Genomic DNA, 14281 nt, shown 5'->3' on the forward strand with positions numbered 1-14281 from the left:
GATTAGTTCTACTGCTAAATCCTTTAATATGCAGTTAATGGGATTAGTTATACTGCTGAATCACTGGATATGCAGGTAATTGGGTTAGGTCTACTGCTGAATCCTTTAATATACAGGTAATAGGGTTAGTTTTACTGCTGAATCTCTTAATATGCAGGTAATGGGCTAGTTCTAAAGCTGAATCACTGAATATGCAGGTAATGGGGTTAGTTCTACTGCTAAATCACTGAATATGCAGGTAATGGGATTAGTTCTACTGCTAAATCCTTTAATATGCAGTTAATGGGATTAGTTCTACTGCTGAATCACTTAATATGCAGGTAATTGGGTTAGTTCTACTGCTGAATCACTTAATATGCAGGTAATTGGGTTAGTTTTACTGCTGAATCACTTAATATGCAGGTAATGGGCTAGTTCTAAAGCTGAATCACTGAATATGCAGGTAATGGGGTTAGTTCTACTGCTTAATCACTTAATATGCAGGTAATGGGATTAGTTCTACTGCTAAATCCTTTAATATACAGGTAATGGGGTTAGTTTTACTGTTGAATCACTAAATATGCATATAATGGGGTTAGTTCTACTGCTGAATCACTTAGTATGCAGGTAATGGCGTTAGTTCTACTGCTGAATCACTTAATATGCAGGTAATGGGGTTAGGTCTACTGCTGAATCCTTTAATATACAGGTAATGGGGTTAGTTTTACTACTGAATCACTAAATATGCAGATAATGGGGTTAGTTCTACTGCTGAATCACTTAGTATTCAGGTAATGGGGTTAGTTTTACTGCATAATCTCATAATGTGCAGGTAATGGGGTTAGTTCTACTGCTGAATCACTTAATATGCAGGTGATGGGGTTAGTTCTACTGCTAAATCACTGAATATGCAGGTAATGGGATTAGTTCTACTGCTAAATCACTGAATATGCAGGTGATGGGGTTATTTCTACTGCTAAATCACTGAATATGCAGGTAATGGGATTAGTTCTACTGCTAAATCAGTGTAGTGGGGTTTTATCAACTGCTTAACTACTTAATTTACAGGTAATAGAGTTATTTCTACTGTGAAAGTTCTGTATAATTATACAGTTATTGTGCACAAATAATATGTAGGTAATGGCATGAATTCTGCTTCGGAGCTACTTAATATACAGGTAACAGGATTAATTTTAGGTAACAAGATTAATTAGTCAATTTACTCCTGTTGTCTCAACTTCTGATTGACTCGCTTACTATGCAGGTAAACAGGTTATCTACTGCTGAATCACTAATGTTTACATCGGATGGGGTTAGGTTTTGGAGAGGTTATTTCTAGGACAAAATTATTCATTTTACATTTAATGAGATTAGTTCTACTGCTGACTTAATTTACAGGGTTCTGCAATAATGCTACTGCTGAGTCTCTTATTAGTGAAAGTGTTAATAATAAAGTCTAGGTACCAGAATTTAATTGGCCTCTTAAAAAGTTAATCTACACTGGTGCTGGGATTACATTTTACTGCTGAACAATCAAATAAAACATTCATACTGCTGAAAGACTTAAAGCTTTATATAGATGAATGCCTTTTATTTTTACCATTTTTATTTGGCAGGATTAACAGAATCACAAATATATTAACTTGGCATTAATGCATTACCTGTGCATTATATCTAACAATTTTGTATAGAATCATTGTCACTAAAGTTGTCTTCAAACATTGCACCTGTATGTTGCACTGGAATACAGTGCTCCCTCTCTACAACAGCATCCTTTGGGAGATGGAAAATTTGGCTGTTTTTCGGAGGGAGTAAGAGAGGTAAAATAAAGAACAATTAGCATATTTTGGCGTCAGTAACAAGTGTTGTTGCAAGGAGGGAATTGTTGTCCAGAGGGTTGATGTAGAGAGGGAGCACTGTATTCTGCACAGGGGATGATGTATGGTTTATTGTTGTTGAAAAGCATTTTTTGTTAAAACTGTTTTTAATAACTTGGAAAGGTGCATGCTGGTAGTTTTGCAGCTTGTTTTACTGTATATGTGGTTTGTTATTTGAAAGGAAACTTTTCTTGTTTAGAATTCCAAGGTTGACAAGTTGAAAGTGTCTTTAGATGAGGCAATGACATCACATAAGAAAGCAATGGATGACAATGAACGATTGCTGAATGAGTTAAAGAAAGCCAACAGTCAAGTTAGGGTAGGTATTTGCTAGCCTATAAGATACATTTTCGCCCATTTTTTGTGATTAATTTCTGAAAAAATATTAAACGTTTGAGAAAAAAGTAAATTTCTACCTTTCCTTTCTAAAATATTAAAGGTGAAAATTTGATAGTGTCTTATATTAAGGTCAGTGCAGATCTCGAGATTGTCAATCCAAAGTCTTGGATGAGTGAGCCATATAGACAAAAACAAACAGTAGAAATTGACAATGTGCCATGCCAGTAACTATGTCAGTTACGAACAAGTAGAATGGAATTACCTTGATTCAAAAAGAATATGGATGTAAGAGCTGCTGTCCAGTGATTACGTTGTTGTATTGATATGAGGAAGTTGTTGAACACTTGCAGAGAACTAGTTATTTCTTTTAACCAATCTAGGAATATAGTTGAGTCACTGGTCAGTGTGCTCACACAAAGCCAGTACTATTAAAACAGTTACTGTGAAATCATTTAATTTCGTGGGCATCAAATTTCGTGGTTTTGGTCAAAACGGCAATTTCGTGGGGATATGAATTCGTGGATTTCAGCTTTTGAACATAAAATGAATGGGAATTTTACTTGTTCGTTGGGATTAAATTTCGTGGATTGACTCAACCACGAAATCCACGAAAATTAATCCCCCACAAATATTAATGATTTCACAGTATTATTTCCGATATTAACAGATATAAAAGCAAAACGTTAACAGAATACGTTTTTTTATGAAATTCACCATGCTGTTATTGCTATTTATAAGTAAACTGAAACTTTAAAAGGGGAAATTTTATCGCTCTTCCAGAGCTTTGAAATGGCAAATGTTAAATTGTATTTCATGAGGGGGTAGTATGGCCCCTGTTATACAAGATGATATGATAGTCAGTGTTGCATTGATGCTGAATCAGTGCTGAGTTAATGCTGAATCAGTGCTGATCAATTCTGAATCAGTGCTGAGTTAATGCTGAATCAGTGCTGATCAATTCTGAATCAGTCTGAATCAATGCTGAATCAGTGCTGATCAATTCTGAATCAGTGCTGAGTTAATGCTAAATCAATGCTGGTCTGTGTTGCTCATATTGTATAGGGTGGTAGAGTCATTGAACTTTAAGTTTGAGTGTTAATATGATGTTTATGGACTTTTCAGAAACTGGAAGAATTGAATTCAGAGTTTCAAGCAGAACTCCGAGCCCGTGATGACTTTTTACGGATGTCAGAGGAGGACAGTAAACAACATGCCAAAGATATTGCCTTACTGAACAAACAGATAGCAGAAAAAGATGATGTCATTAAGTATGTTTACTTGAGAAATAGTGCATATAATTCTGGGTTTTTAAGGTGAAATTAAATGAAATGTAGTTGTTTACACGAGAAATTGACTCTTCTCAAACTTTACTAAATACTTCCCCAAGCATGCACATTATACACAATGCATATTATGCTTGGGCTTTTACGGTAATACATGGTGAAATTTGGTGGTGTCAGTCTGCAAAATAAAATCCCAACTAATAAATGAAAATTTCACTTATTTTATCTCAGAAATTTGAAACTTGCTTACCCAGAAAATCACTCTTTTGTCAGGAACCATGAAATATTTTTCCAATAAAGTTACATGATACAACAGTGTATGATAAAGTTTATTAAACAGTAATTGTATTTTAACATTAACAGTATTGTCTAACATGTAGTATACAATATATATTATGTATTGACTTTTCAGGAGCCTGAGTGATACAAAAAGTAGGTCGGAGGATGAACAAATTTCCATGCTACGTAAAAATCTGTCAGAAAGTGAAGATCAAGCAAGGTAATATTGCTGTCAAAATGATATATTGTGACATTATTAATATTCATTGGGGACTAATTTTTTGGTTTTTAGCTCGACTTGAAGCTTAAAATAGTTATTTGCTATCAAAGTCTACACCAGGAGAAACAATCCCCATAACTCTGATTTGAATTTTGACAGAATTATGCCCCTTTTTAACCTAGAATTTTTGGTTAAAGTTTTTGATAAAGTCAAATATCTCAGTTACTATCAAAGCTTTTGACTTGAAACTTGAAATACTTATTGATCATCAAAGTCTACACCAGGAGAAACAATTCCCATAACTTTGATTTGAATTTTGACAGAATTATTCCCCTTTTAACTTAGAATTTTTTGTTAAACTTTTTGATAAAGTCAAATATCTCTGTTATTATTAAAGCTTTTGACTTGAAACTCAAAATAGTTATTTACTATCAAAGTATACACCAGGAGACACAATTCCCATAACTCTGTTTTGACAGAAATATGTCCCTTTTTAACTTGGATTTTTTTTTACTGGCAAAGTCTAATTCAGAGTCAAGCACTGAGAAGAGTCGAGTGCGCTGTCTTATGGACAGCTTTTGTTCATGGTTGCATCAACCCATGCAGCTTAATCCCAACGAACAAGCAATGTTCCTATTCATTTTTCTTGATAAGTAGAAATCCCAGAGAAATACAGGTAGCAGTTTTTGGCAAAACTGCAAAATTTTGTACTGATGAAATTTGATTTCTCAGTACTTTGTTATCAGGAAGAAGATGGTTCTGTATAGTCTCTGGGCAGTATGTGTATTTAGACTTTCCGCCATTGTAATAAGCCAGGGAAACTGGTTGTTGTGAAGTACAGTGTCAGTTTCGAATGAAACTTGTAGTTGCGAAGTTCAGTGTCAGTTTCCATGGAAACTGGTAGTTGTGGAGTACAGTGTCAGTTTCGAATGAAACTTGTAGTTTCGGAGTACACTGTCAGTTTCCAGGGAAACTGGTAGTTGTAGAGTACAGTGTCAGTTTCCAGGGGAACTGTTTGTTTGGAGTATAGTGTCAGTTTCCAGGGAAACTGATTGTTGTGGAGTACAGTGTTAGTTTCCAGGGAACCAGTCGTTGTGGAGTACAATGTCAGGTTCCAGGGAAACTGGTTGTTGTGGAGTACAATGTCAGTTTCCGGGGATCTGGTTGTTGTGGAGTACAATGTCAGTTTCCAGGGAACTGGTAGTTGTGGAGTACAGTGTCAGTTTCCAGGGAAACTGGTTGTTGTGTATTACAGTGTCAGTTTCCAGAGAACTGGTAGTTGTGGAGTACAGTGTCAGTTTCCAGGGATACTGGTTGTTATGGAGTACAATGTCAGTTTCCAGGGAACCATTTGTTGTGGAGTACAATGTCAGTTTCCAGGGAACCGTTTGTTGTGGAGTACAGTGTCAGTTTCCAGGGAAACTGATTGTTTTGGAGTCCAGTGTCAGTTTCCAGGGAAACTGATTGTTTTGGAGTCCAGTGTCAGTTTCCAGGGAACCGGTTGTTCTGGAGTACAATGTCAGTTTCCAGGGAACCAGTTGTTATGGAGTACAATGTCAGTTTCCATGGTGACAGGTAATTGTGGAGTACAATATCAGTTTCCAGGGAATCGGTAGTTGTAGAGTACAATCTCAGTTTGCAGGGAAACTGATAGTTATGGAGTATAATATCGGTTTCCAGGGAACTGGTAGTTGTGGAGTATAGTGTCTGTTTCCAGGGAAGTGTCTGTTTCCAGGGAAACTGGTATTAAATGCGGGGAAACTGGTATTAAATGTGGAGTACAGCGTCTGTTTCCAGGGAATCTGGTAGCTGTGAAAAATCTGTGTGGGATAATCTAAGGGGTATTGAAAGGTCTTTGAGTGTCAAATATTTCAATGTCTTTAAGAAATAGAAGAAAGTTTCTAAAATTTATAAAGACCAAAAGTGTTAGAATGGTTACTTAGCTACACCAGTTTTGGGACAAGATTTTTATAGGAACAATAACTGGAGATTAGTAAGTTTGATTATATTTCAGGTTGAGTAAACGGAATGAGGAGTTACTGTCCCAGGAGAATCATCAGTTAAGTGAAGAATTGAACATGAAGAGAGAGGATTGTGATAGCATCAGTAGAAAACTTGATCAGAAGGTATCTACACTTTTGAGAATTTATTTAGGTGTTTGTTTATGCTGAGGTATTGTTAGGTTGGTGTTATGTCAAAAGAACCCATTAAAAGAGCCGGTTAAAAGAACCAATAAAAATCTATACTGAGGTATGTTTATGTTAGTGTTATGTTTAAAGAACCCATTAAAACTACACTTGGGTATGTTTATGTCAGTGTTACTTTAAAAGAACCTATTAAAACCTTCCTCATTTTTATGCCCCCAGCATCTACTAATGCGGGAGGCATATAGTGATTGTCCTGTCCGTTCGTCCGTCCGTACGAGGTTAACCAAATGGGGCCGTTTCGTCTAGCATCAATACCCCTTACTAGAATGACTTTATACTAATGCAGATGTAACCTGTGACCATTCCTCATCTTCAGACATCACCTGACCTCAGTTTGACCTTAACCTTGACCTCATTTTGCTTTATATGGGCCATCTCTTGGTTAACCAAATGGGACCGTTTCGTCTAGCATCAATGCCCCTACTAGAATGACTTGATACTAATGCAGATGTAACCTGTGACCATTCCTCATCTTCAGACATCACCTGACCTCAGTTTGACCTTGACCTTGACCTTGACCTCGTTTTGGACTTAGGTGCAAAATCTGTCGACAAGGATACCACATGGGGCATCAAGCGTTTATTAAACACAGCTCCTTGTTTCCTTTCAGTCAGGTTTTGTCAAACAATATTTCAAGTTTATCTCCAAATTGATTTTTAATTGGTTATCTCAAATTTTATATGATGCCAGATGTCATACATAAAAAATGAAATATCACCTTGAGCTTCTTAGGATATCAGAAAACAAATTTTCCTTGTTTTCTTTGGTGTGCATTGGTTTATTTTTCTCAAAACAAAACTCCTTTTAACCGAAAATTGCCCAGGTAAAATAAGTAAATAGTTATATGAATACAAAAAAGTTGTACATTACAAATATATAAAGATTAGTAGTAGGGATCATTTTCATGCATGCATATACCTGTCTGCTTGTAATTTTATGTTTGTATAACATGAATCATGTTAAATTTAAGTAATATGTCTTGTACTTCAAAACTGGAAAAAAAATGAATAAACATAAAAGTAACCAGTCAACAAACTTGTTTTATAATTTCTAGCAGATACGTCGGGATATGGTGACAGTGGTATGATCTATATGTTAAATATTAACAGCATGTATAGGATGCTTGCTGACTGGAATGCACGAGATCATTGGGATGATTGGTTTAACCAAAATATGTTATTGGGCTTTTGAATAGTTCATCTTTTTTGGCCCGTGAAATGCTGAAAAAATTAACCAGTGATAAAAGGATTAATAGATTGATAGTTTGCTACAAGTTTTTGGCCAATGAAACAGTTCCATTCTGTACATTTTATGCACTTAATTATTATATGGGAGAAAGATTAAAAATCTGAAAGCTTGAAGTCTCGTTAAAGAGATATTTTCTAGCAAAAAACATTTATGCTTGGTTTTAGGGTTTATGTACATGTGTAGCACAAATTTTGCTTTTCATTGTTTCATTAGGTACTTTGACAAAAATTTATAAAACTTGCATGCAGTTATTAAACATTAAACACTTAACTGAATGGCTTGCTGGTGAACAGTCAGAACTATTTGCCAGAGGTCTGAAGGACCCACAATTCAAAGTAGTCACCTAATAAATGATCATGTTTTCTATACCGGACTGTAGACATTGCACTTGTGTATGTTCATACAGTTAGCAGACTGTGCATGCTGAATATACCGTTACGTCTTCTTATATGTATATGTTGTTTATAGGAATGAACTGGTTGCTGTTTATTATAAAATATTTCATATTTTTCATCGGTAATTGGGCTTAATTACCATATTTAGTTTCATTATTTTCTACATTGTATATATCTGCCTTTGATAGCAAGTGATGGATGTACTGTAATTGCTGGAAAACCTGTGGTGAAGGTTTTACGTTTAGTTGACATTCTTACATCAGATATAAACGACTTTGAAAAAAAGCCAGAAGGGGGCTATTATGTTATGATGCCAGTGTCCGTCCGTCCATCTGTCCTTTAGCAATTATGTGTCCGCTCTGTAACTCTTGAACCCCTTGAAGAATTTCAAAGGAACTTGACACAAATGTCCAACACATCAAGACCACATGCAGAGCGCATGTTTTGGATGGCTCGCTTCAAGGTTAAGGTCACACTTAAGGGACAAAGGTTGTATGACTTTGTTTTGTGTCTGCTTTGTAACTCTTCAACTGCTCGAAGGATTTTAAAGAAACTTGGGACAAATGTTCACCACATTGAGACGATGTGCAAAGCACATGTTTCAGATGACTAAGTTTAAGGTCAAAGGTCATACTTTCGGGCTTATATTGCTCCACATCGCAGTGCTCTTGCTGTTGTTTATTAAAAATATACACAGTAAGGTTAATAATTAATTGGCACTGTGGCAGGAAATATCATTCTTGTATCATTGTTATTTAGAATTCTTTCATTTGAGGAAACTCGGTCTAGCTGTCTTTTAGGCCTGTGGTTGTACCCAGGTGCCTGTTTGTGTATGAAGAAAAGTCTGGAGAGGTTAATATAGGTCTTTGTTTGCTATTAAAGCTGGAAAACTGCAGTATGACCTAGATTTTGTCGAGGTGATTGAAAAATCCAGCAGAATGATTCACTGCATTGTGCATTTTAATTCTTCATCATCTGGGTAAATTAATGTGAGCTTGACAATGTACACATTTACAGTAATTTAGAAAAAGTAGCTGTAGCCAGTGTCGCAATGTGTGCTTTTGTCAAAAAAAGTAATGCTTGTGTGGTTTTGAACTGTTTAAAAATACGATGTTAGCTTTACCCACTCATGCTAGCTTTACCCACTCATGCTAGCTTTACCCATTTAGAATAATGAGAATTTCTGTGAATTTGGAAATTTGTTCTACTCACCTTTTATAATGAGCCATAGAATAACTTTTCTTTGATGTTGGTATTTAAATCCAAACTTGTAATGCAATATTTAGTATATTTTTATTATGTTGTTGTAATATTTTCTTGATTGTTAATGAAGGGTTTGTTTTTTCCTAAATCGCTGAGTTTAGTATAAAGGCAGGTGTATGCATGCATTCTTTACTGTCATTGTATTATTGAAGGTTTTATATTTCATTATATTCTGAATTTGTTGAAGTAGCTAACTTACTAACTAACCCTTTAATGTCAGTGTTTAAGCTTTTTTAACAAATAGAATGTTTTAAAAGACATAAATTATTGACAAATTGTGATAAACGGACTTGAGTAAATACAAAGCATGGATTTGGGAGATCACAGTGAAGTCTGGGGAGAAAAAAGATTTTGATTTTGGAGATTTGTAGCCAAATAACAAGTATGCTCTTCTAGAGTGAGGCATTACCTGAACACGATGATGATAATGATGGTGATGAAATTTCTTCCACAAAGTAATTTAATAGTGATAAGTAGATTATATTTCAGTGCAGACCTAGTGTGGAGAACTGTATCTAGTATGTTAATTGCAATTTAATTACTATTGTTATGCATTGTAAAAGTACTGGACATTTTAGCTTGATGTTTGTATGTTTTAGAAATCTGACGTACTGAGGTTGGAGGATGAATTATCTCAAGTTAAGGCCCAGTTGACTCAGGCCCAGGCCAAGTTGAGTTCATTAAGTGCAAGTCATGAATCAGAATTGAATGGGATGAAAGATCAGCTAACAAGGGTAGGTAATCTACAATTTTACTAGAACACAGTGAATTACTTTAAATCACTTTAATTTAAGGCCCATTTGACCCAGGCCCAGGACAAGTTAAGGTCATTGAGTGTTGAAAGATGATCGTTTAACTAAGGCAGGTAATTCACTATTGTATTGGCAAACTCCAACGCAGTGATCTCCCTTGCCGCTTCGCTCATTGATCGCTGCCATAAAATAAACTTATATGTTGATATAACACAGAAATCTACCAAACTTTTGACAATAACATATCTTGGCCAGCAGGAAAATATTCAAAAGCCTCTATCTGTTTCGGCTTGGGGTCAGTGGCAGCATATATAATTATCGTGAACGGCATCAAAGATTAATGTCGACATACTCGTTTGTTTACTTTCAGTTTCGTTTCAAGATACTTACCGGTCATGTAAATCATTACCCATTTTCATTCACAATCGTTATTTTTTTTATTATAGAACATTCGCCTGTGCTAAAAGAAGTGTAAACTTTGAAAACATTGGGGTAAAATTAACTAAATAACTATATAATTAAAAGAAGTCCACTTAGCTGAATTTTTAGCTAAAAACATTGTGTTGGCAGTGATCAATGAGCGAAGCTCCAAGGGAGATCACTGCATTGGGAGTTTGTTGTATTGGAACATCATGAGTTATCTCCAGTTGACCAAGGCTGCTCAGAAATTGAAAGGAATATAATGAGTTTTCTGAAGTTGAGTCCAATTGACCAAGGTCAAGTTATCGGATAAAAGTCATCTGGATTAAAATATAATTTAAAATGTGTTAGTAAGTCACTATTATATTGGCTGTTAAAATCAATTATTATTAAACTGGAATAGACCTCAGGAAATTTTAGTTTTTTCTTGCCTATTTTTTTCATATCAAGAAGATGTACTTTTTTGGTTGTGTGTATTTTCATTTAAATGTTGAGTAAAAGAATGTAAGATATAATAATTAATCATAAATTGGTATCTTTTCCTGAGAAAAACTCAATTTCACAAAGTCATCCTTTTTCTGCCCCAGAAAGCTTGAAAATTGCCATTTGACATAAAGTTTTATCTATGATTTCAGGTTACAGAAGAATTACACACTAACACCAGTAGTGTTTTTGGACTGAAAGAAAAATCCGGAGAATTGGAGAGAAAACTGAAAACAGAAGCTGAGGAGGTGAAGAAAAGAGATGCTGAACTCAAGGTTAGTGTTGTTATATTTTAAGATAATACAAGGCAGATGATATTCATCTCAAACTATAGAAATTGTCAGTTAGAAACAGAGAAAAAGGCACATTTGACTATAAACAAACAAGCAACATCTCAGCCATGCTCCAGCACTTAGGTTGAATCTCAAACCCAAAGATAGCACACCAAAGATACAGTATTGTCTACCAGCTTATGAACATACTAGTATCCCCAAGCATCTTTAGGTATCATGTGCCAAAGAAGAGACCATGCCAACAGGTTTCTTCCTTCCTTCATCAGCATCAACATCTACTGTGGCTTCTTTGATACCTTGACCCCTTCTTTCCTACAGTGACTTCTTCCCTACTGTGACTTCTTCTTCCCTACTGTTACCCCTTTTTCCCTTAGTATAGTGACTCCTTCCCTTCAGTGACTCCTTCCCTATAGTGACTCCTTCCCTTCAGTGACTCCTTCCCTATAGTGACTCCTTCCCTACAGTGACTCCTTCCCGATAATGACTCCTTCCCTATAGTGACTCCTTCCCTACAGTGACTCCTTCCCGATAGTGACTCCTTCCCTTCAGTGACTTCTTCCCTACAGTGACTCCTTCCCTACAGTGACTCCTTCTCGATAATGACTCCTTCCTTATAGTGACTCCTTCCCTACAGTGACTCCTTCCCTATAGTGACTCCTTCCCTTCAGTGACTTCTTCCCTACAGTGACTCTTTCCCTACAGTGACTCCTTCCCTACAGTGACTCCTTCCCTATAGTGACTCCTTCCCTATAGTGACTCCTTCCCTTCCATTACTTCTTCCCTACAGTGACTCCTTCCCTACAGTGACTACTTTCCTATAGTGACTCCTTCCCAATAGTGACTCCTTCCCTTCAGTGACTCCTTCCCTACAGTGACTCCTTCCCTATAAGACCTCCTTCCTTACAGTGACTTCTTCTCTATAGTGACTCCTTCCCTTCAGTGACTCCTTCCCTATATTGACTCCTTCCCTTCAGTGACTCCTTCTTCACTGCATCCTCCTGAAATTAAGTCTTAAATGAAAAAGTAAGTTAAATATTGCACTGTCTTATGTATAATGCAAATGATTTATCTTTACTGCCAAAATTTCTCTTTATTGGTCTATTAGAAGGGTATATTTCAGACTTCAAAGGGTAAATTTTTATAGTTTCAATTTTAACTGAATCATGAATGCCAGACCTGTTAATCATGAAGATAATGTAAAGGTTACAAGCTACAAATCCACATAAGTTTACAGTTCATTTGTCATGAATGTAATAATGTCTGAGAGGCTTTCATATATTTTTGTTTCCTATTTCATGCAAGGAGTAATTGTTATTCACTTTAAACATTACAGTATTTGGTTATTTGATGCAGGTTGCCAATGCTCAGATAGATGCTCTAAGACTGGAGAACAGACACTTACGACAGACAATTATACAGCAGACACAGGTCAACCTCGACCACACTGAGACAGAGACACAGCTCCGTGATATACAGGAGCAGTACCAGAACAAAATGAAAACTTTAGAGGTGAAATTCAAAAATTGTAATTAATAGTTTTTCTCTATAATTATGTTAAGGACTACAATGTACTTTGATTTGCAAGAACTTTGTACGTTGCGATGGATGAAGCTGGCTCTGTGACAGATTATGCCCTTGTAGCAACTTAAAAAATTTCATTTTCAAAAACACTGAAATTTTATGAGAATTTTTTTAAATGTACTTTATTGGTTATAGTGCTAAAGTGCTTCCCAGATTATGAGTATTAACTTATTAACTATAGCCTAGTTTTTGTTGAGCCTGCTTGCAGTGAGCTCGATATATAGTCTTCACTTTTTGCAGGTCGTTGTTTGTGCGTGTGTGTGTGCATGCATCCATCCGATTTTGTCTGGACCATAACTTTGACAGGCATGGACCAATCTGGTTTATATTAGGCATGAATGTTTACCTCAGTTAAAAAGATTGTCATATGCAAACCCCATGTTCCTTTCTTAAGGTCGAGGTCAAAGATCAAATGGAAGTTTGTTTAGACCATAACTTTGACATGCATGCACCAATTTTGTTTATATTTGGCATGAATGTTTACCTCAGTGAGAAGGAGTGTCATGCACAAACCCCATGTTCCTATGACAAAGGTCAAGGTCACAGTTGGAGATCAAAAGTCAAATTGAAGTTTGTCCAGAGCATTTTTTCTTCATGAATGGTTGGATTTTGGTGTAATTTGGCATGAATGTTCACCATTATGAGAAGGTGTGTCATGCGCAAGAACCAGGTCCCTAGGTCTAAGGTCAAGGTTACACTTAGAGGCCATAGGTGCTGGCGGGCTCGACATTCTGCCCGTGGGCATGCAGAATGTATTTCTAGTTGTTATAAGACAAGGTGTAAAATTGTATTGTTCTCATTTACAGCAAGAGAATTTGTCATTGAAAGATGAGGTGAGTGTGTTACAGCAAGAAGTTTCCACTATGGAGGACCAGTACGATCAACAGTTACAGCGCACGATGCACGAGACGGAACTGTCGCACGCTGAGGAAATGACTCGGGAACAAAGGTCAGGTTTAGAAAAAATGGACAGTGGCAAATATTCTTATTAATAATTTGTTTGGTATTTGGTAATTGATATTTGACTTAAATACATGATTTATCAAACTTTTAAATGTTCGAGTTAAATTGTAAATGTTTGATTAAATAATTGAGAAATGTTCCTTGAAATTGTGGTTTCATATAAATTGTATTACACATCTAGGATGTTTTAAACCTAAACATGAACAAAGGAAATCACTTATTTCTCTCAAAATTTTAAAGATTGCTGAGAAATATTGAAATGGGTTGATGCAATAATACGGACAGTCTTTAACGTAATACTGTGTAATTAATACAGGGGAATAATTTCTTTGGATTGAATTCCATTGTACAAATAAAATCTGATTGGTGTGTCTGAATCATGTTAAATCCATGAATTCATATCCTCAAGAAATAGCTCATTTGGTCAAAACCACGAAATTCCATACTGACGCAATTAAATGATTTCACAGTATGATTTTTTCAATGCTTTGTGGAAAAGTCTGTAAATTAACTGAATATTTCTTGAATCATATTTCAGGAGAATACACGAGATAGAGGAAGATTCTGATAGACGTGTTAGCATGCTACAGGATAGACTGGACTCGACAATAAACAGATACGAGGAACAGTTACAGTTACTAAGGCGACAGAAAGCACGGCTTGAAGATGATCTTGAAGTAGAACGAAGAGCAGGCTGTA

General features: G+C 35.9%; 1 protein-coding gene across 1 annotated transcript in view; it reads left to right on the forward strand.

Moving 5' to 3' along the window:
- The window catches only part of LOC123555138 (centrosomal protein of 63 kDa-like), a 214065-nt gene that overhangs the window by 188293 nt on the left and 11491 nt on the right, over nucleotides 1-14281 (forward strand). The window contains exons 12-21 of the mRNA XM_053548912.1: nucleotides 2056-2175; nucleotides 3318-3463; nucleotides 3891-3977; nucleotides 5992-6103; nucleotides 7239-7265; nucleotides 9690-9824; nucleotides 10898-11020; nucleotides 12392-12547; nucleotides 13426-13568; nucleotides 14121-14278. Of these exons, the coding sequence (XP_053404887.1) occupies nucleotides 2056-2175; nucleotides 3318-3463; nucleotides 3891-3977; nucleotides 5992-6103; nucleotides 7239-7265; nucleotides 9690-9824; nucleotides 10898-11020; nucleotides 12392-12547; nucleotides 13426-13568; nucleotides 14121-14278 (1207 nt within the window). The remainder of the gene's footprint in view (nucleotides 1-2055; nucleotides 2176-3317; nucleotides 3464-3890; nucleotides 3978-5991; nucleotides 6104-7238; nucleotides 7266-9689; nucleotides 9825-10897; nucleotides 11021-12391; nucleotides 12548-13425; nucleotides 13569-14120; nucleotides 14279-14281) is intronic.

Source organism: Mercenaria mercenaria, chromosome 7 (assembly GCF_021730395.1).
Source record: "Mercenaria mercenaria strain notata chromosome 7, MADL_Memer_1, whole genome shotgun sequence".
NCBI classification, from domain to species: Eukaryota; Metazoa; Mollusca; class Bivalvia; order Venerida; family Veneridae; genus Mercenaria; species Mercenaria mercenaria.